Source organism: Staurois parvus, unplaced genomic scaffold (assembly GCF_062004578.1).
Source record: "Staurois parvus isolate SC_StPar_1 unplaced genomic scaffold, SC_StPar_1.0 ptg002582l, whole genome shotgun sequence".
In the NCBI taxonomy this organism is placed as follows: Eukaryota; Metazoa; Chordata; class Amphibia; order Anura; family Ranidae; genus Staurois; species Staurois parvus.
The window spans coordinates 1-19,757 of NW_028320378.1; the positions used below are offsets into that span (position 1 = coordinate 1).

The following is a 19,757-nucleotide window of genomic DNA, read 5'->3' on the forward strand; positions in this document are numbered from 1 at the left end:
CTCTCTCTCTCTCTCTCTCTCTCTCTCTCTCTCTCTTTTTCTCTCTCTCCTCTCCTTCTCCTTTCTCTTCTCTCCTCTTTCCCCCCTTCCTCTTTCTCTTTCTTCTCTTCCTTCCCCCCCCCCCCTTCTTTCCACTCTTCTCTTCTTTTGTTCCTCACTTCTATTCCTCTCTCTCTCTCTCCCCCCTTCCCTCTCTTTCTTCTCTCGTTTTTTCTTTCTTTCCTCTTTTTCTTCTATTCTCTCTTTCTTTCACTCTTCTCTCTCTCATTCCTCTCTTCTCTCTGTCCTTTCTCCTCTTTCCCCTCTCCCTCTTTCTCTTTCTCCCTCTTCTTTTCTCCCCCCCCCCCCCCTCTTCTCTCTACTGTCTTCTTTCGTTCCTCACTTCTATTCCTCTCTCTCTCCCCTTCCCTCTCTTTTCTTCTGTTTTTTTTTTTTCTTTCGTTTGTTCTTTCTCTTTTCTCTCTCTTGTTCCTCTTCTCTTTCTCTCCTTTCTCTTCTCTCCTCTTTCCCCCTCCCTCTTTCTCTTTCCTCCCTCTTCTCTTCTTCCTCTCTCTCTCCCCCTTCTGTCTTTTTTTTTTTCTTTCGTTCGTTCTTTTTCTCTCGTTTTCTTTTATCTTTCTTTCTCTCTTCTCTCTCTCGTTCCTCTTCTTTATCTCACTCCTTTCTCTTCTCTCCTCTTTCCCTCTCCCTCTCTCTTTCCTCCCTCTTCTCTTCCTCTCTCCCCCCCCTTCTCTCTACTCTCTTCTTCTTTCGTTCCTCACTTCTTTTCCTCTCTCTCTCCCCTTCCCTCTCTTTTCTTCTCTCGTTTTTTTTCTTTCGTTCATTCTTTCTCTCTTTTTATTTTTATTATCTCTTTTATTTCTCTCTTCTCTCTCTCTCTTGTTCCTCTCTCTCTTCACTATTTACTTTTCTCTCTCACTCTCTTCTCTCCTCTTTCCCCTCTCCCTCTCTCTCTTTCCTCCCTCTTCTCTTTCTCTCTACCCTCTTCTTCTTTCGTTCCTCGCTTCTATTCCTCTCTCTCCCCTTCTTCCCTCTCTTTTCTTCTCTTGTTTGTTTTTTCTTTCACTCGTTCGTTCGTTCTCTCTCTTTTTATTTTATTGTCTTTCTTTCCCTCTTTTCTCTCTTGTTTCTCTCTTCTCTTTCCTCCCTCTTCTCTTCTCTTCCTCCCCCCCCCCCCCCCCCCTTCTCTCTACTCTTCTCTTCTTTCGTTCCTCACTTCTATTCCTCTCTCTCTCCCCTTCCCTCTATTTTCTTCTCTCTCTCTTTTTTTTTCTCGTTCATTCTTTCTCTCTTTTTCTATTATTCTTTTGCTTTCTCTATTCTCCCTCTCTCGTTCCTCTCTTCTCTTTTTCTTCTTTCTCTTCTCTTTCCCCCCTCCCTCTTTCCTCCCTCTTTCTCTTTCCCCCCTCCCTCTTTCTCTTTCCTCCCTCTCTCTTTCCCCCCTCCATCTTTCTCTTTCCCCCCTCCCTCTTTCTCTTTCCCCCCTCCCTCTTTCTCTTTCCCCCCTCCCTCTTTCTCTTTCCCCCCTCCCTCTTTCTCTTTCCCCCCTCTTCTCCCCCTCCCCCACTCTCTTCTTTCGTTCCTCACTTTTCTTCCTTTGTCTCTCCCCTTCCCTCTCTTTTCTTCTCTCGTTTCTTTTCTTTTATTCGTTCTTTCTCTCTCTTTTCTCTCTCTCTCTCTCTCTCTCTCTCTCTCTCTCTCTCTCTCTCTCTCTCTCTCTCTCTCTCTCTCTCTCTCTCTCTCTCTCTCTCTTGTTCTTCTCTCTCTTCTCTTTTCTATTTACTTTTCTCTCTTACTGTCTTCTCTGTTCTTCTCTTTCCCCCTCTCTCCTCTTCTAGAATGCCGCCTCCTAACTGTTAATTCATTTTCCAGGCCGAGGCTGCGGACTATGAAGTGGTTCCTGTTGAACATTATGGGATGGCCATGCTTCGAGGAATGGGCTGGAAAGAGGGAGAAGGCATTGGAAAGACGTTTAAACAGTGAGTTTATTAGGTGGCTATTACACGAGCAGTGTAACCTTTATTAACCGCATCCCGCCCGCCAAAGAAGGAAATGACGGGCGCAAGGCGGTTCTCTCATTGTGGGAGAACTTCATATGACGTCCTCCCACTCTAACCACGTGTGTGTGGCTCCGGGGGGCGCGCAGCATGGCGATCGATGGTGCGCAGTGTCCCTCGGACACAGCAGATCACCGATCAACGGAAAGAGCCGAAGACGTCACCTCGGTCATGTGATCAGCTGTGTCCAATCACAGCTGATCACATGTAAACGGTTAAATGTCGGTTATCGGCATTTCTTTTCTGGCGATCTGTCATGCTGACAGAGGAGAGGAGAGCCGGTAATCGGCATTCCTCAGAGGGGACATGTACACTGATCATCAGGGCACTGATGATCAGTGTAGCCCAGCAGTGCCAGCTGTCAGTGCCCATCAATGCCAGCTGTCAGTGCCCATCAATGCCAGCTGTCAGTGCTCATCAATGCCACATATCAGTACCCATCAGTGCAACATTAATACCACATGTCAATGCCTACCAGTGCACATCAATGCCACATATCAGTGCCCATCTGAGCTGCCTTTCAGTGTCACCTATCAGTGCTGCCTCTCAGTGCCACCTCACAGTGCCAGTCAGTGCCTCCTATCAGTGCCATATATGAGTACTGCCTTTCAGTGCCCATCAATTATGCCTGACAATGCCCATCAGTGCAGCCTATCCATGCCCATCACTGCAGCCTCATTAGCACACATCAGTGAAGGAGAAAAATCACTTATTAAAATTTTATAAGAAAAAACTTTTTTTTCCCCAAAATTTTCAGTTTTTTTTTGGTTTGTTTAGCAAAAAATAAAACCCCCAGAGGTGATTAAATACCACCAAAGGAAAGCTCTGTCTCAAAAAAAATTCTAAAAATTTCATATGGGTACAGTGTTGCATGACCGAGCAATTGTCATTCAAAGTGTGACAGCGCTGAAAGCTGAAAATTGGCCTGGGCAGGAAGGGGGTATAAGTGCCCGGTAGGCAAGTGTATCTGAACACGAAAACGTAAAAAAGTAATACATTGATGCTGAGCAGTCCTTGCCCTTTGTTGCACAATAAATATAGGTCCAGAAGGTGGCGTCTTTAAAAAAAAATAAGCTGGTCTGGCTACAAAACTCCCCATCTCTCTGGTATTGTCCTCCTGAAGATTCACAACTTCAAGGTCCAGGGCTGGTGCCCTCTGGGTTGAATGCCTATTGGTGTTCAGCCCACTTCCTGTGAGCCCGGGGAAGGGGGTCTGGGGTTATAAAGCAGCCCCCTGGGGTGTATCATCACAGTACAATGCTGAACTAAAAAATGTCAAAATGTCAGTGCAGCTCTCTGCTTTGGGGACAGTCTGGCCAGAAGACATCTGAAAGAGCAGGAAGCATAGCCTGCAGATGTAATAAGCATGTATGACCCCCCCCCCCCCAGGTTCACAGAACAAACTGCATTTAGGATTTTATATAATAAACACACATTTCACTTTAACATTTAATAAACAGAACATTGAAAAGACGTTCCCTTTTAATGTGTTTATTTCTTAGAGACATTAAGCCACTGGAACAGAAGTTGCGCCCCAAGGGTCTGGGATTAGGCGCTGACCGCTCTGCTGTACAGGATCTGGAGCCCCAGAAACCCCGTAAGCCCTTGAAGCCTGGCGAGCAGGCTGAAGAAGAATCCAAAGGCTTGGGCCCTGGAAGTGCAGTGCTAATACAGAATGGAACCCACAAGGACCTCTACGGCAAGGTAGAGTGATCTGATCTGTCACAAGGGAGTATTGAAGGTCAATGTTGATGAATTATATGACCATAAGTATGTGAACCCCCCCCCAACTCCATCCATATGACTGAGGTCAGGTGTCTCCAATGAAGGGTACTATTAATTCCACATCATACAATGTAGACAATTGTGCCTTCCCTACCTTGTGGTAACAATTTGGTGAAGACCCTTTTCTGTTCCAGTATGACTGTGCCCCTGTGTACAAAGCCAGCTCCATAAAGACGTGGTTTGACCAGTTTGGTGTGGAGGAACTCGTGCCACAAAGAAAAAATAACCCAATCAAACACCCAAGAAAGTTTCCTCCTCCTCAAAATTCTTTATTATAGTAAAAGCATCACAAATCACAGGATCCCCTCCTAAAACCCCACCAGCTTCCTCAGGGCACACCCCCACCCCTCTTGGTCCCTTAACAAGTGGGACACACATATGCAAACTGTTGTAATTCCTACACCGTTCACCTGATTTGGATGTAAATACCCTCAAATTAAAGCTGACAGTCTGCAGTTAAAGCACATCTTGTTCCTTTCATTTCAAATCCATTGTGGTGGTGTATAGAGACAAAAATGTTAGAATTGTGTCCATGTCACAATATTTATGGACCTGACTGTATATTTTTTTATTGTTTTATATATTTGAACTAATAATTTAGTTTTGATCTACAACAAAATGGCGCACGCTTCAATGCACATGCCCGCTTTATACTGCACATAGAAAATGGTGCTTGCCGAAGGCTTATGCGCCATTATATTCCTCATGGTCCCTGGAAAAAAGCTGCACGTATAAATGCGCGTGCGCAGTGTGATTTGTCTCCAGGAAATGGCCTTTGCCGAACACGCATGCGCCATTGCCTATATAAACCAATGGGCGCACGGTTTGCCGTTATTGACAATCCACCCAGACGACGTGTGTTGCACGAAACGCGTAAAAAGGAGTGAATAACGCCGTGACGTCACGCTGCCACAGCAACGTAGAGCTCCGGCGGCCATCTTTTCGCCAGGACGGAGGATTACTTTACAGATTCGCAGGACTCGCAGTCAGGATTTCCATATACCTGGTGAGCGGACCTGTCCATCCCTTAAGGGACCCCGGTTACCTTTCCATCACACACCAGAGGCTACAAGATCCAGGCATACTCAGTGAGGGATTCTACTCCATTCCTGACCAGACCTTGATGACCTTCGGTGACATCAGGATATTTACATACAAATGCGCATTTTATTATGCGCTGCTGGTGAGTGCGCATTCTTATCATTTTTGACTGCACAAGCACCAACTTCCAGTTGAATTACAGGATTCACGTTTTATGACACCAGCCATCATACGAACTATTTTATACAGTGATTGCATTTTTTTGGTCATTTTTGTCTATATATTTTAGCGCTGCACTATAATATAATTTGTCTGTTTTGATGTTTTATCGGTTACCTGAGTGCTTAGCAGCTTTTAGTGCGCTCGCAACTATATATTATTTATTTATGGGAGGTGTCTGTTGTCTTGCAGGAGAAACCAGCAGAAACGCATCAGAAATACAAGCACTGTGTTTTTGATGCATTTCTGCTGCATTTACATTGAAATCTATGGAACCAGAAATCCAACCTTGCCGCTTCACAGCCGGTTTCCTACTGCGCATGCGCGAATCGCGCTGTGCTTTGTGAATGGGCCGCAGTCCTCTGGGACCTATGAAAAGTCCCAGAGGGTTGCAGGGGAAAGTATGGGGGAAGGGGGGGCGCTCACCTGTCCAGAGATCCAGCGTTGTCCCTCACCCCGAGTTGGTTGTTGGGTGCTGGCGCCACCATCTTGACTAAGGGAAACCGGCTGTGAAGCTTTGCCGCTTCACAGCTGGATTGCTACTGCATATGCGCAAATTGTGCTGTGCTTTGTGAATGGGCTGAGGTCCTCTGGGACCTATGAAATCTTCCAGACGGTTGCGGGGGGAAAGTGTGGGGGAGGGGGCACTTACCTGTCCAGGGATCCAGCGCTGTCCTCACCCTGAGCTGATTTTTCAAATGGTTGTCGGGTGCTGGCACTGCCATCTTGACTAAGGGAAACCGGCTGTGAAGCCTTGCTGCTTCACAGCCGGTTTCCTACTGCTCATGTGTGTATCGTGCTGTGCTTTGTGAACGGGCCACAGTACTTTGGGACCTATGAAAAGTCCCAGAGGGTTACGGGGGAAAGTAGGGGGGAAAGGGGGGGGGGGGCGCTTACCTGTCCAGGGATCCAGCGCTGTCCCTCACCTCAGGCCGATTTTTCAGTTGGTTGTTGGGTGCTGGCGCCGCCATCTTGACTACGGGAAACCGGCTGTGAAGCTTTGCCGCTTCACAGCCGGATTGCTACTGTGCATGCGCGAATCGCTTTGCTTTGTGAATGAGCTGAGGTCCTCCTGGGACCTATGAAATCTCCCAGAGGGTTGCGGGGGGAAGTATGGGGGGCACTTACCTCTCCATGGATCCAGCGCTGTCCTCACCCTGAGCCCATTCTTCAGTCAGTTGGTGGATGCTAGCGTCGCCATCTTGACTAAGGGAAAACGACTGTGAAGCCTTGTCGCTTTGCAGCCGGTTTCCTACTGCGCATGCGCGAATTGCGCTGTGCTTTGTGAAATGGGCTGAGGTCCTGTGGGACCTGTGAAGTGTCCCAGAGGGTTGCAGGGGGGAAGTAGGGGGGGCACTTACCTTTCCAGGGATCCAGTGCTTTCCTCATCCCAAGCCCATTCTTCAGTCGGTTGGTGGATGTTGGCGCCGCCATCTTGACTAAGGCAAACCGGCTGTGAAGCTTTGAGGCTTCACGGCCAGTCTCCTACTGCACACGCATGAATCATGCTATGCTTAGTGAACGGACTGCAGTCCTCTGGGACCTGTGGAATGTCCCAGAGGGTTGCGGGGGGAAGTAGGGGGGGGGGCATTTACCTTTCCATGGATCCAGCGCTGTCCTCACCCTTAGCCCATTCTTCAGTCAGTTGGTGGATGCTGGCGCCGCCATCCTAACTAAGGGAAACGGGCTCTGAAGCTTTGAGGCTTTGTAGCCAGTTTCCTACTGCACATGCGCGAATCGCGCTATGCTTTGTGAAAAAAATGCACGCAGTAATGGTTTTACATTGATACATTGTTTTCTTTCTCCTCTCTCTTCTCCAGGTAGAGGGCATTGACGCGGACAATTGCCGAGCGATGATAAAGCTGGCGATTGGTGGAAAAGTGGTGAACGTGTCCCAGTTTGCGTTAAAGTTGGTCAGCAGCGCGGAATACACCAAATACGCCAAAGATCTGAGTGAGTCAAAACTCTCGCTGGTTGCCGGAGCACGCCGATAGACTGGGCGTGGCAGGACCGCGCTCACGCCACACGTGTGTCCCCGGCTGTATTATTACACAGATGATGCACGCTTCATTTAATGACATCGGATCACACGAGTTATCAGACGTACGATGGGCGTTGTCGCCTTTCATAGCCCACGTGACCATCATGGCGGCGGCGTTCCCTTCCTCCCTCCGTGTCCGGGTCCAGATAAGATAGCAATGTGCTAAACCACGCCAGTCATTTATGACTCCCCATCCCGCAGAGCCGGGCGCCGCGCTGATTATTAGGTCACCTAGAAACGTGTTTACAGACGGGTTACTGATTAACGCTGGACAACCAATACGAGCAATTACCGCCGCCGCAGGGCGATGTGCGCCGGAGGGATGGCGGTTATTTCTACAGACACATCGCGTGATCTGGGAGCTGTTTTCTTAACTAATTTTTTTGTGCGCACATAAAAAAAAACTGCATTTTTTTGGCTCCAAAATTAATTAACCACTTGCCTACCTGGCACTCAACCACCCCCCCCCCCCCCCCCTTCCTGCCCAAGGCAATTTTCAGCTTTCTGCGCTGTCGCACTTTGACAATTGCGCGGTCATGCAACACTGTCCATATGGAATTTTTATCATTTTTTTTCACACAAATAGTGCTTTCTTTTCGTGGTATTTAGTCACCACTGGGGTGTTTTATTTTTTGGTAAACAAACGAAAAAAGGTTGATTTTTAATTTTCAAAAAAAAAAAATGTTTTTCTTTGTATCTATTATAAAATTTTGTGCGTTGATCATAGGCTGCGCTGATGAGGCTGCCCCTAGTGGTGCCCTGCGTGTAGGTGATGCCCCTAGTGGTGCCCTGCGTGTAGGTGATGCCCCTAGTGGTGCCCTGCGTGTAGGTGATGCCCCTAGTGGTGCCCTGCGTGTAGGTGCTGCCCCTAGTGGTGCCCTGCGTGTAGCTGATGCCCCTAATGGGTGCCTGTGTGTAGGTGCTGCACTTAGTGGTGCCCTGTGTGTAGGTGCTGCCCCTAATGGCTGCCTGCGTGTAGGTGCTGCCCCTAGTGGTGCCCTGTGTGTAGGTGCTGCCCCTAGTGGCTGCCTGCGTGTAGGTGCTGCCCCTAGTGGCTGCCTGCGTGTTGGTGCCCCTAGTGGTGCCCTGCGTGTAGGTGCTGCCCCTAGTGGCTGCCTGCGTGTTGGTGCCCCTAGTGGTGCCCTGCGTGTAGGTGCTGCCCCTAGTGGCTGCCTGCGTGTTGGTGCTGCCCCTAGTGGCTCCCTGCGTGTAGGTGCTGCCCCTAGTGGCTGCCTGCGTGTAGGTGCTGCCCCTAGTGGCTGCCCTGCGTGTTGGTGCCCCTAGTGGTGCCCTGCGTGTAGGTGCTGCCCCTAGTGGCTGCCTGCGTGTAGGTGCTGCCCCTAGTGGCTGCCTGCGTGTTGGTGCCCCTAGTGGTGCCCTGCGTGTAGGTGCTGCCCCTAGTGGCTGCCTGCGTGTTGGTGCTGCCCCTAGTGGCTCCCTGCGTGTAGGTGATGCCCCTAATGGCTGCATGCGTGTAGGTGCTGCCCCTAGTGGTGCTCTGCGTGTAGGTGATGCCCCTAATGGCTGCATGCGTGTAGGTGCTGCCCCTAGTGGCTGCCTGCGTGTGGGTGCTGCCCCTAGTGGTGCCCTGCGTGTAGGTGCTGCCCCTAGTGGCTGCTTGTGTGTCAGGCAGCGCAGTCAATTACTTCAATGACCCGGGTAGCGTGTTGATCTCTGTTAATAGACTGCAATCCACAGAGATAAGCAGAGCTGTAAATGGCCGTGCTGATAACAAAGCTGAGTAAATGCGGCTGCACCCGCGGTCATGTGACAACCACGTGGGAGGAATATTTTATCATTGAAAATCTTGGTGCGTGCTGTAAATATACAACGTCATGCACACGCTTGGGTGCCGAGTCTGAATCGCATGAAATCGCAGGACAATTGAGCCTTTGCATGGAACGGGGCTCAACTCAAGCTGCATTCACACATGTATGTTTTTGGCGTGTTTTTTTTTTTTTTTTCATTGAAATCAATGGAAATGCATGAAAACATGTGTAGCTGTCCGCACTTTATTGCGCGTCGACATGTAATATCACACATATGATGTCATCTATTTCCAATCAATTCTGTGCGGTAAAACACGCATGTGTGAATCCGGCCTGAATTCGAAGCCCATCCGCCCGAGTCACCCTGTCCCTGCCCCGTACTCTCCTCCCAACAGACCCCCCCCCCCCCCCCCCAACAAAAATAGATTACCCCCCAGCAATATTAGATTGTCTCCAAAAAGAAAATACCATCCATTAGAAACAGTTGATGGCCCAGCAGCAACAATAGATCCCACGCAGCAACAATAGATCCCCTGCAGCAACAATAGATCACATGCAGCAACAATAGATCCCCTGCAGCAACAATAGATCCCCTGCAGCAACAATAGATCCCCTGCAGCAACAATAGATCCCCTGCAGCAACAATAGATCCACTGCAGCAACAAAAGATCCCATGCAGCAACGATAGATCCCCTGCAGCAACAATAGATCCCCTGCAGCAACAATTGATCCCCTGCAGCAACAACAGATCCCCCATCAGTAACAACAGATCCCTCACCAGCAACAATAGATGCCCCACCAGCAACAATAGATGCCCCACCAGCAACAATAGATGCCCCACCAGCAACAACAGACCCCCCCACCAGCAACAACAGACCCCCCACCAGCAACAACAGACCCCCACCAGCAAACAACAGACCCCCCACCAGCAACAACAGACCCCCCACCAGCAACAACAGACGCCCCACCAGCAACAACAGACGCCCCACCAGCAACAACAGACGCCCCACCAGCAACAACAGACGCCCCACCAGCAACAACAGACGCCCCACCAGCAACAACAGACGCCCCACCAGCAACAACAGACGCCCCACCAGCAACAACAGACGCCCCACCAGCAACAACAGACGCCCCACCAGCAACAACAGACGCCCCACCAGCAACAACAGACGCCCCACCAGCAACAACAGACGCCCCACCAGCAACAACAGACGCCCCACCAGCAACAACAGACGCCCCACCAGCAACAACAGACGCCCCACCAGCAACAACAGACGCCCCACCAGCAACAACAGACGCCCCACCAGCAACAACAGACGCCCCACCAGCAACAACAGACGCCCCACCAGCAACAACAGACGCCCCACCAGCAACAACAGACGCCCCACCAGCAACAACAGACGCCCCACCAGCAACAACAGACGCCCCACCAGCAACAACAGACGCCCCACCAGCAACAACAGACGCCCCACCAGCAACAACAGACGCCCCACCAGCAACAACAGACGCCCCACCAGCAACAACAGACGCCCCACCAGCAACAACAGACGCCCCACCAGCAACAACAGACGCCCCACCAGCAACAACAGACGCCCCACCAGCAACAACAGACCCCCCCACCAGCAACAATAGACCCTCAACATTAGATCCCCCAGCAGCTGTCTTCAATAGGCCCTTCAGCAGCCAGCAACAATAGACCTCCCCAAGAGAAGATTCCCCACCCCACCCCCTTCCCAGCAACATTCGATCCCCACCAGCAAAAATAGACCCCTCCCCAACAACAATTGATCACATAGCAGCCAGAAACAATAGACCTTCAACATTAGACTTACCAGCAGCCATCAATAATAGACCTCCCCTAATAGAAGATCCCCCCCCCAGGAACAATATAACTTCCCAGCAACAATAGATCCCATAGCAGTTAGCACCAAAAGACCCCCAAGCAGCAGTAGATACCTCTCAGAAATAATAGACCACCAGCAACACTAGAACCTCAACATTAGATCCCTCAGCAGCTATTATCAATAGACCCTCCAACAGCCAGCAACAATAGACCTCCCCCAATGGAAGATCTCCCCCCCAGGAACAATATAACTTCCCAGCAACAATAGACCCCCAACATTAGATTCTTCAGCAGCTATCAATTGACCCTCCAGCAGCCAGCAACAGTAAACCTCCCTCAATAGAAGATCCCGCCCAGGAACAACAGAACTTCCCATCAACAATAGATTCCCACCAGCCACAATGAACCCCCAACAGTAGATCTCCAGCAGCTATCATCAATAAACCCTCCAGCAGCAATAGATTTCCACTAGCAATAATTGACCTCCAACAACAATAGATCCCATAGCAGCTAGCAACAAAAGACCCCGCAGTAGATACCCCCCCCCCCAGAAACAATAGACCCCTCAGCAGCTATCATAAATATACCCCCAGCAGCCAGCAACAATAGATCTCCACCAGCAACAAAGACCTCCAACAACAATAGATCCCATAGCTAGCAGAAAAAGACCCTGCAGCAGCAGTAGATACCCCCCAGAAACAATAGATCCCCACCAGCAACAATAGACCCCCAACATTAGATCCCTCAGCAGCTATCATCAATAGACCCTCCAGCAAGAACAAATCCCCACCAGCAACAATAGACCTCCAACAACAATAGATCCTATAGCAGCTAGCAACAAAAGACCCTGCAGCAGCAGTAGATCCCCCAAACACTACACCTTCCCCAATAACAGTTGATCCCCCAGCAGTGGTAGTAAAATTTACTTTCTTATACATTTTTTTTTTTTTTATTCCAGGCCGGTTAAGTAAAGCTGAGAAGAAGAGGGAAGAGAGGGAAGCCAAGGAGGAGACGCCCAAAGAGCGCTCTCTGGACAGAGAGAAGAGTAGAAGGGACGAAACGCGGGAGGAGAAGCCCAAAGAGCGTTCTCTGGACAGAGAGAAGAGTAGAAGGGACGAAACGCGGGAGGAGAAGCCCAAAGAGCGTTCTCTGGACAGAGAGAAGAGTAGAAGGGACGAAACGCGGGAGGAGAGCAGGAAGGAGAGTTCCAGCAGCAGAGACAAAAGACCTCAACCGAGGAGTCCTGACAGAGACAAGGACAAGAAGAAACCAAAGCAGGAGGAGCCCAGGTGAGCCAACATGGCAGAGGAGGCCTGTGAGCCTCTTCCTGTCCCTGGATTGTTCCGGTGACATCTAGACCAAACTCCATTTCATGGCGGGCCGCATCAGCATTATGGTTGCCCTCAAAGGACCTGTACGACCTAGATGTCCAACCCCCCCCCCCCATCAGATGTCCAGAGTCCTCCACCCTCCTTTACATCACAGTGCGCCCTCCTTACCTTGTGCTGCTGGGTGCGTAGCTGAGAAGCAGAAAGTACAGGGTCTGGAGGAGGACCAGAGGAGGGCTGGAGTCAGCTGCCAGATTCTTCTGAATGCTGAGACCAGGGGAGGTGGGGACTAGGGAGTACTGCAGCTGCACAGAAAGATGCAGGATCTGTAGAAGTGCTAATTAAAAACACTGACACTGTACTAATGGCATTGGGCAGGGAATGGGTAACATCTGGGGTGATCAAAGGGTTAACTGTGTGCTGTGTTTTACACTGTAAGCACACTGCTTTGTATGGCTCTGCTATGCAGAGCCATACAAAGCAGTGTGCAGGAGCTGACAGGGGAGAGATATGTGTTTGTTTATACACAGGTCTCTCCCCCGTCGGCAATACTCGGGGAATCACCGGCCGGTACCCTGAGGCCGCGAATGGCGGTACCTGCCCGCCCTCTACCCTGAACTGCAAAATCACATATATGTGTGTATTTATATTATGTGTGTGTATCCACTTCCAGTCCGGACACTTTCATCCACTTCCAGTCCGGACACTTTCATCCACTTCCAGTCCGGACACTTTCATCCACTTCCAGTCCGGACACTTTCATCCACTTCCAGTCCGGACACTTTCATCCACTTCCAGTCCGGACACTTTCATCCACTTCCAGTCCGGACGCTTTCATCCACTTCCAGTCCGGACGCTTTCATCCACTTCCAGTCCGGACGCTTTCATCCACTTCCAGTCCGGACGCTTTCATCCACTTCCAGTCCGGACGCTTTCATCCACTTCCAGTCCGGACGCTTTCATCCACTTCCAGTCCGGACGCTTTCCCCCCCTTCCAGTCCGGACACTTTCCCCCCCTTCCAGTCCGGACACTTTCCCCCCTTCCAGTCCGGACGCTTTCCCCCCTTCCAGTCCAGACACTTTCATCCACTTCCAGTCCGGACACTTTCACCCCCTTCCAGTCCGGACACTTTCCCCCCCTTCCAGACCAGACGCTTTCATCCACTTCCAGTCCGGACACTTTCATCCACTTCCAGTCCGGACACTTTCATCCACTTCCAGTCCAGACACTTTCCCCCCCTTCCAGTCCGGACGCTTTCCCCCCTTCCAGTCCAGACACTTTCATCCACTTCCAGTCCGGACACTTTCATCCACTTCCAGTTCGGACACTTTCATCCACTTCCAGTCCGGACGCTTTCACCCCCTTCCGGTCCGGACACTTTCACCCCCTTCCGGTCCGGACACTTTCACCCCCTTCCGGTCCGGACACTTTCACCCACTTCCAGTCCGGACACTTTCACCCACTTCCAGTCCGGACACTTTCACCCCCCTTCCGGTCTGGACACTTTCACCCCCCTTCCGGTCCGGACACTTTTACCCCCCTTCCGGTCCGGACACTTTCACCCCCCTTCCGGTCCGGACACTTTCACCCCCCTTCCGGTCCGGACACTTTCACCCCCCTTCCGGTCCGGACACTTTCACCCCCCTTCCGGTCCGGACACTTTCATCCCCTTCCAGTCCAGGCCAATTTTCAGCTTTCAGCGCTATCACACTTTGAATGACAATTGCGCGGTCATGCAACACTGCACCCATATGAATTTTTAAACATTTTTTTGAGACAGATAAAGCTTTATTTTGGTGGTATTTATTCACCGCTGGGATTTTTATTTTTTTTGCTATGTAAATGAAAATGTCCAGAAATTTTGAAAAAAAGTGTTTTTCTTATAAAATTTTGCAAAAAAAATTTCATCATATATCTTGGCCAACATTTATTCCGTTATCTTTTTTGTAAAAAAATAAATAACCCAAATTAATTCATAACCAAAAATTTATAATTTGTAAACATTTTTGTTTTACATTTTTATTTTATTTTTTTATATTATTATTTATGGGTTTTTTTTTGTTTTTTGTTTTTTTTTACATACTGTCACCCTAGCAGTACAGAGTCACCATGGTGACACTGTACTACTTGTGGGGGGTGATGAAGATTTTATTTGTACACTGATTGCTTTTACACCCATAAAGGCTGTAAAAGCAGTCATTTCTCCTCTCTGGCTGCATTCTTGCAGCCATTGAGAACTACTGTGTGAGCTGTGATTGTCACATGGTACAAGGCTGTTGTGAATGGCCCTGTACCATGTGATCTCTGTGATCATTCACAGATTTCACACGTAGTAAGCAATGATGTCAGAAGTGACATCTTGCTTACTACTCTGCATGTGATCACTGATCGGCCAATCAGTGATCAACATGATTGGGACCTCGCACAGAGGTCCCGTCCGACGATCGGTGTTGCACTCTGTCCGGCGCAGAAGCGGCTAATGAGATGCCTATGGCTGTTGGTCCGGCACGTCGGAGGAGTGCGGCGGGTTTTCTAATAGGAGTTATGTGATTATAATGGAAGCGGAATTATCAATGGTCTTATCAATCCTCCTCCAGTCATTTACTGGCAGTCCTCTTCCTGGACTGTCTGACCTCATTATTGTATTGCCGGCTCCTGTGATTTAGAAGCAATAAAAGATTCCTTTACAGATTTAATGACATTTTAATTGCGTGTTGAAACACGTTGCAGATACTTAAAAGCAGCTCGTCCTCGGATTGATCGGTTCGGCTGTGAAGAACGAATGTGGAAGATGAATCACAGCTGAAGTGTAATCTGCTTATCATTTTTATTCTCCAGCCCTCCCATCAACATGATATTGACATTTTTAAATCTTTTTGTTTTCATTGCAACAGGTCTCTGTGCTTCTCTATGGAATGCAGGTAGATCATGGCTGGTGGGAGGGGCCGGCAGGGTACTGTAACCCCCAAATGGAAAAATTATTGGCACCCTCCACGTAATATTTGGTAGGACACCCCTTGAAAAAAAACTGAAACCAATGGCTTCCTGTGACCATCAATGAGTTTCTTCCATCTCTCTCCTGGAATTTTGGATCGCTCTTCTCTCACCAACTGCTCCAGGTCCCTCAGATTGGAAGGGTTCCTTTTCCCAACTGCTGGTCTGAGATCTCTCCACAGGAGCTCTATGGGATTGAGGAGGACACAAAAAAGTGGAGAAACAAAAAGCCAAATCTGACGTATTCCACGCAAAACCCCCAAATGGACAAAATTATTGGCACCCTCCATGTAATATTTGGTAGCACACCCCTTGAAAAAAAACTGAAATCAATGGCTTCCTGTGACCATCAATGAGGTTCTTCCATCTCTCTCCTGGAATTTTGGATCGCTCTTCTCTCACCAACTGCTCCGGGTCTCTCAGATTGGAAGGGTTCCTTTTCCCAACTGCTGGTCTGAGATCTCTCCACAGGAGCTCTATGGGATGGAGATCTGGACTCATTGCTGGCCAGTTCAGTCCTCTCCAGCGCTTTGACACCATTTCTGGGGGCTTTTTGACTTTGTGCTTTGGGTCATTGTCCTGCTGGAAGACCCATGACCTCTGATGGAGACCCAACTTTCTGACACTGGGCCCTACGTTGCACCCCAGAATTCTTTGGTAGTCTTCAGATTTCATAATGCCATGCACACGGCCAAGACATCCAATGCTTGAAGCCACAAAGCACCCCCAAACCATCAGTGACCCCCCCCCACCATGTGTGACTGGAGGGACTGGATTATTTTCTGTAAAGGCCTCTTTGCTTTTTCTGAAGACAGTAGAATGATGGACTTTACCAAAAAGCTGCCATTTTGTTTCAGCTGTCCACAGCACATTCTCCCAGAAGGATTTTGGATTCCTCAGGTAAGTTTTGGCAAACTCCAATCTGGTTTTTTGATGTTTCTGTGTCAGCAGTGGGGTCCTCCTGGTCTCACTCCCATATATCTGTCAGCAGTGGGGTCCTCCTGGGTCTCCCACCATATTTCTGTATCAGCGGTGGGGTCCTCCTGGGTCTTCTCCCATATTTCTGTGTCAGTAGTGGGGTCCTCCTGGATCTCCTACCATATTTCTGTGTCAGCAGTGGGGTCCTCCTGGGTCTTCTCCCATATTTCTATGTCAGTAGTGGGGTCCTCCTGGATCTCCTACCATATTTCTGTGTCAGCAGTGGGGTCCTCCTGGGTCTCCTCCCATATTTCTGTGTCAGCAGTGGGGTCCTCCTGGGTCTCCCACCATATTGTTGTGTCAGCAGTTGGGTCCTCCTGGGTCTCCTACCATATTTCTGTGTCAGCAGTGGGGTCCTCCTGGGTCTTCTTCCATATTTCTGTATCAGCAGTGGGGTCCTCCTGGATCTTCACCATATTTCTGTGTCTGCGGTGGGGTCCTCCTGGGTCTTCTTCCATATTTCTGTATCAGCAGTGGGGTCCTCCTGGGTCTTCTACCATATTTCTGTGTCTGCGGTAGGGTCCTCCTGGGTCTCCTACCATATTTCTGTGTCAGCGGTGGGGTCCTCCTGGGTCTCCTACCATATTTCTGCGTCAGCAGTGGGGTCCTCCTGGATCTTCTACCATATTTCTGTGTCAGCAGTGGGGTCCTCCTGGGTCTCCTCCCACTCCATATTTCTGTGTCAGCAGTTGGGTTCTCCTGGGTCTTCTACCATATTTTTGTGTCAGCAGTTGGGTCCTCCTGGGTCTCCTACCATATTTTTGTGTCAGCAGTTGGGTCCTCCTGGTCTCCTACCATATTTCTGTGTCAGCAGTGGGGTCCTCCTGTATCTTCTACCATATTTCTGTGTCAGCAGTGGGATCCTCCTGGGTCTTCTACCATATTTCTGTGTCAGCAGTGGGGTCCTCCTGGATCTTCTACCATATTTCTGTGTCAGCAGTGGGGTCCTCCTGGGTCTCCTCCCATATTTCTGTGTCAGCAGTGGGGTCCTCCTGGGTCTCCTCCCATATTTCTGTGTCAGCAGTTGGGTCCTCCTGGATCTTCTACCATATTTCTGTGTCAGCAGTTGGGTTCTCCTGGGTCTTCTACCATATTTTTGTGTCAGCAGTTGGGTTCTCCTGGGTCTCCTACCATATTTCTGTGTCAGCAGTGGGGTCCTCCTGGATCTTCTACCATATTTCTGTGTCAGCAGTTGGGTTCTCCTGGGTCTCCTACCATATTTCTGTCAGCAGTGGGGTCCTCCTGGGTCTCCTCCCATATTTCTGTGTCAGCAGTGGGGTCCTCCTGGGCCTCCTACCATAGTGTCCCTCTTCATTCAGATGGTGATGTATACTGCGAGCTGACAGTTATACCCTGTGCCTGAAGGTCAACTTGATATGTCTAGACGTTGATGGAGGTTCTTTAGCCACCATTCCAACAATCCTTCGTTGCAATCTTTGATCAAGTTTCCTCTTTCGTCACGTCCAGGGAGAATATCTACAGTGCCATGGGCTGTAAACGTCTTGACAATGCTGCGCACAGTGGACACAGGAACATTAAGATCTCTGTAGATGGACTTGTAACCTTGAGGCTGTCCATGCTTTTCCACCATTTTTGTTCTCCACTCCTCAGACAATTCTTTGCTGCTCTTTCTCTTCTCCATGTGGCACACAGAGACACCCAACAGAAAGGTGGAGTCCATTTGTCACCATTTTACTTGGTTTTCGGTGTGATTTCTATGTTGTCAGTGCCTTGTCATGGATACGGGGGAGTTTAATGACAAATTACAGGAGCGTCACAGACTTGGAATGCAATTATTTCTGCAATTGTGAGAAGGTGCCAATAATTTTGTCCATTTTTTAAGATTTATTTTTGGGGGAGGAGATATGTAAATATTCTGCAGGTTTGGGCGGTCCTAAGCAGAGCTGTATTTACATTCAAATCTATAAATTGTTTTACGAATCTCCCAATTCCGTTCCATCACCTCACATGGTTTGTTTCTTCCTCAGCTGGTTACATCGGGACCTGCGAGTTCGGTTCATTGACAGACACTATAAAGGAGGAAAATACTACAATTCCAAGGTAAGCAAGGATTTATTGTTGTCTGTCTAACACTGGAATCTTCCTGACCGGCAGAGAGAGCAGAGTGATGACCTCATTGGTGTTCCGCTGCTCCTTTATGGGTCTATCACAGGCTTGCTGGGTCTTAGAGCAGGTTGTATTGCACAGCTGCAGTACAGTGTATAGGGGAGATTACGGGGTGTATGGAACCGTTTTTGCCCTCCCTCTTCTTGATCAACGTGCAATTTAATTTTTTTCAATCAAATAATTTTGTTTTCAAGACCTCTTGTGAGATGTGGTGATCTCATCACTAAATTGTTCTGCTGATGGGAAGGGCTGCTCACTGCACCCTGCCTTGAGCATTCAATGACAGAACATATCCCTTTAGATGTGCACCCTTGCTATACCAGGAACACATCTCCAGCATCCCTTTAGATATGTATGCTCCCTGGTTTCTGCAGCCTTTACCTCTGCAATCTGATGATTAGTTGCTTGATTATAAATCAGGCAACTGATCAGCTAATTGCACAGCTAAAGTCTGCACCACCCAGGAAGTATACATGTCTAAAGGGATGCTGTGGATGTGTTCTTTTTTTTTATAATGTTCTGGGACAAGCTTAAGTATATTGCTAGGGGACACGGTCATGTTCTACTTACACATAATGTATTGTATTTAGCCATTCTGCTCATTGTCGTTTCTTCTCTATTATTTACAACTGTACACAGATGTTGGTGGAAGATGTCTTGAGCCCTACATTGTGTGTGTGTCGGACAGAAAGCGGACGGATCCTAGAAGGTGAGGTCCTGCTCAAGAAGCAGCAGCGTTCTTACTCTTGTGTTGCTTGTAGCTCAAAATGAGCAAACCAGCTTTCTTTTCCGTTCATTGAAGGACACAGTGGAGGTTCAAGATCTTTGCTTTGTCCTTCAATGAATGCAGAGGAAAGGATTTTATAGTGAGTACTAAAAACATTCTACTTACCTTCTGCTGAGCAAGTAAAACCAATACTATTTATGAGATCCTTGAGGACCATGTATCAGTCCATGCACTACCATATGGACACAGAGATGTACTGAACCCTTCCAGAGGTTTGCCCATATGTGGAGTCCATGCACTACCATATGGACACAGATGTACTGAACCCTTCCAGAGTTTGCCCATATATGGAGTCCATGCACTACCATATGGACACAGATGTACTGAACCCTTCCAGAGGTTTGCCCATATGTGGAGTCCATGCACTACCATAAGGACACAGATGTACTGAACCCTTCCAGAGGTTTGCCCATATGTGGAGTCCATGCACTACCATATGGACATAGAGATGTACTGAACCCTTCCAGAGGTTTGCCCATACGTGGAGTCCATGCACTACCATAAGGACACAGATGTACTGAACCCTTCCAGAGGTTTGCCCATATATGGAGTCCATGCACTACCATATGGACACAGATGTACTGAACCCTTCCAGAGGTTTGCCCATATGTGGAGTCCATGCACTACCATATGGACACAGATGTACTGAACCCTCCCAGATGTTTGCCCATATATGGAATCCATGCACTACCATATGGACACAGATGTACTGAACCCTTCCAGATGTTTGCCCATATATGGAATCCATGCACTACCATATGGACAGAGGTTTGCCCATATGTGGAGT

The 19,757-nt window shown here is 49.0% G+C and overlaps 1 protein-coding gene across 1 annotated transcript; it reads left to right on the plus strand.

Moving 5' to 3' along the window:
- Positions 1-1,872: 1,872 nt before the first annotated feature.
- On the plus strand, positions 1,873-18,892 carry LOC149430618 (G-patch domain and KOW motifs-containing protein-like; the record flags this gene model as incomplete). Its single annotated transcript, XM_089666185.1, has 6 exons — positions 1,873-1,979; positions 3,560-3,761; positions 6,923-7,055; positions 11,714-12,044; positions 18,045-18,117; positions 18,823-18,892. Coding segments are annotated over 6 exons (916 nt in total), but the record flags the coding sequence as incomplete, so codon positions are not given.
- Between the last annotated feature and the right edge of the window lie 865 nt (positions 18,893-19,757).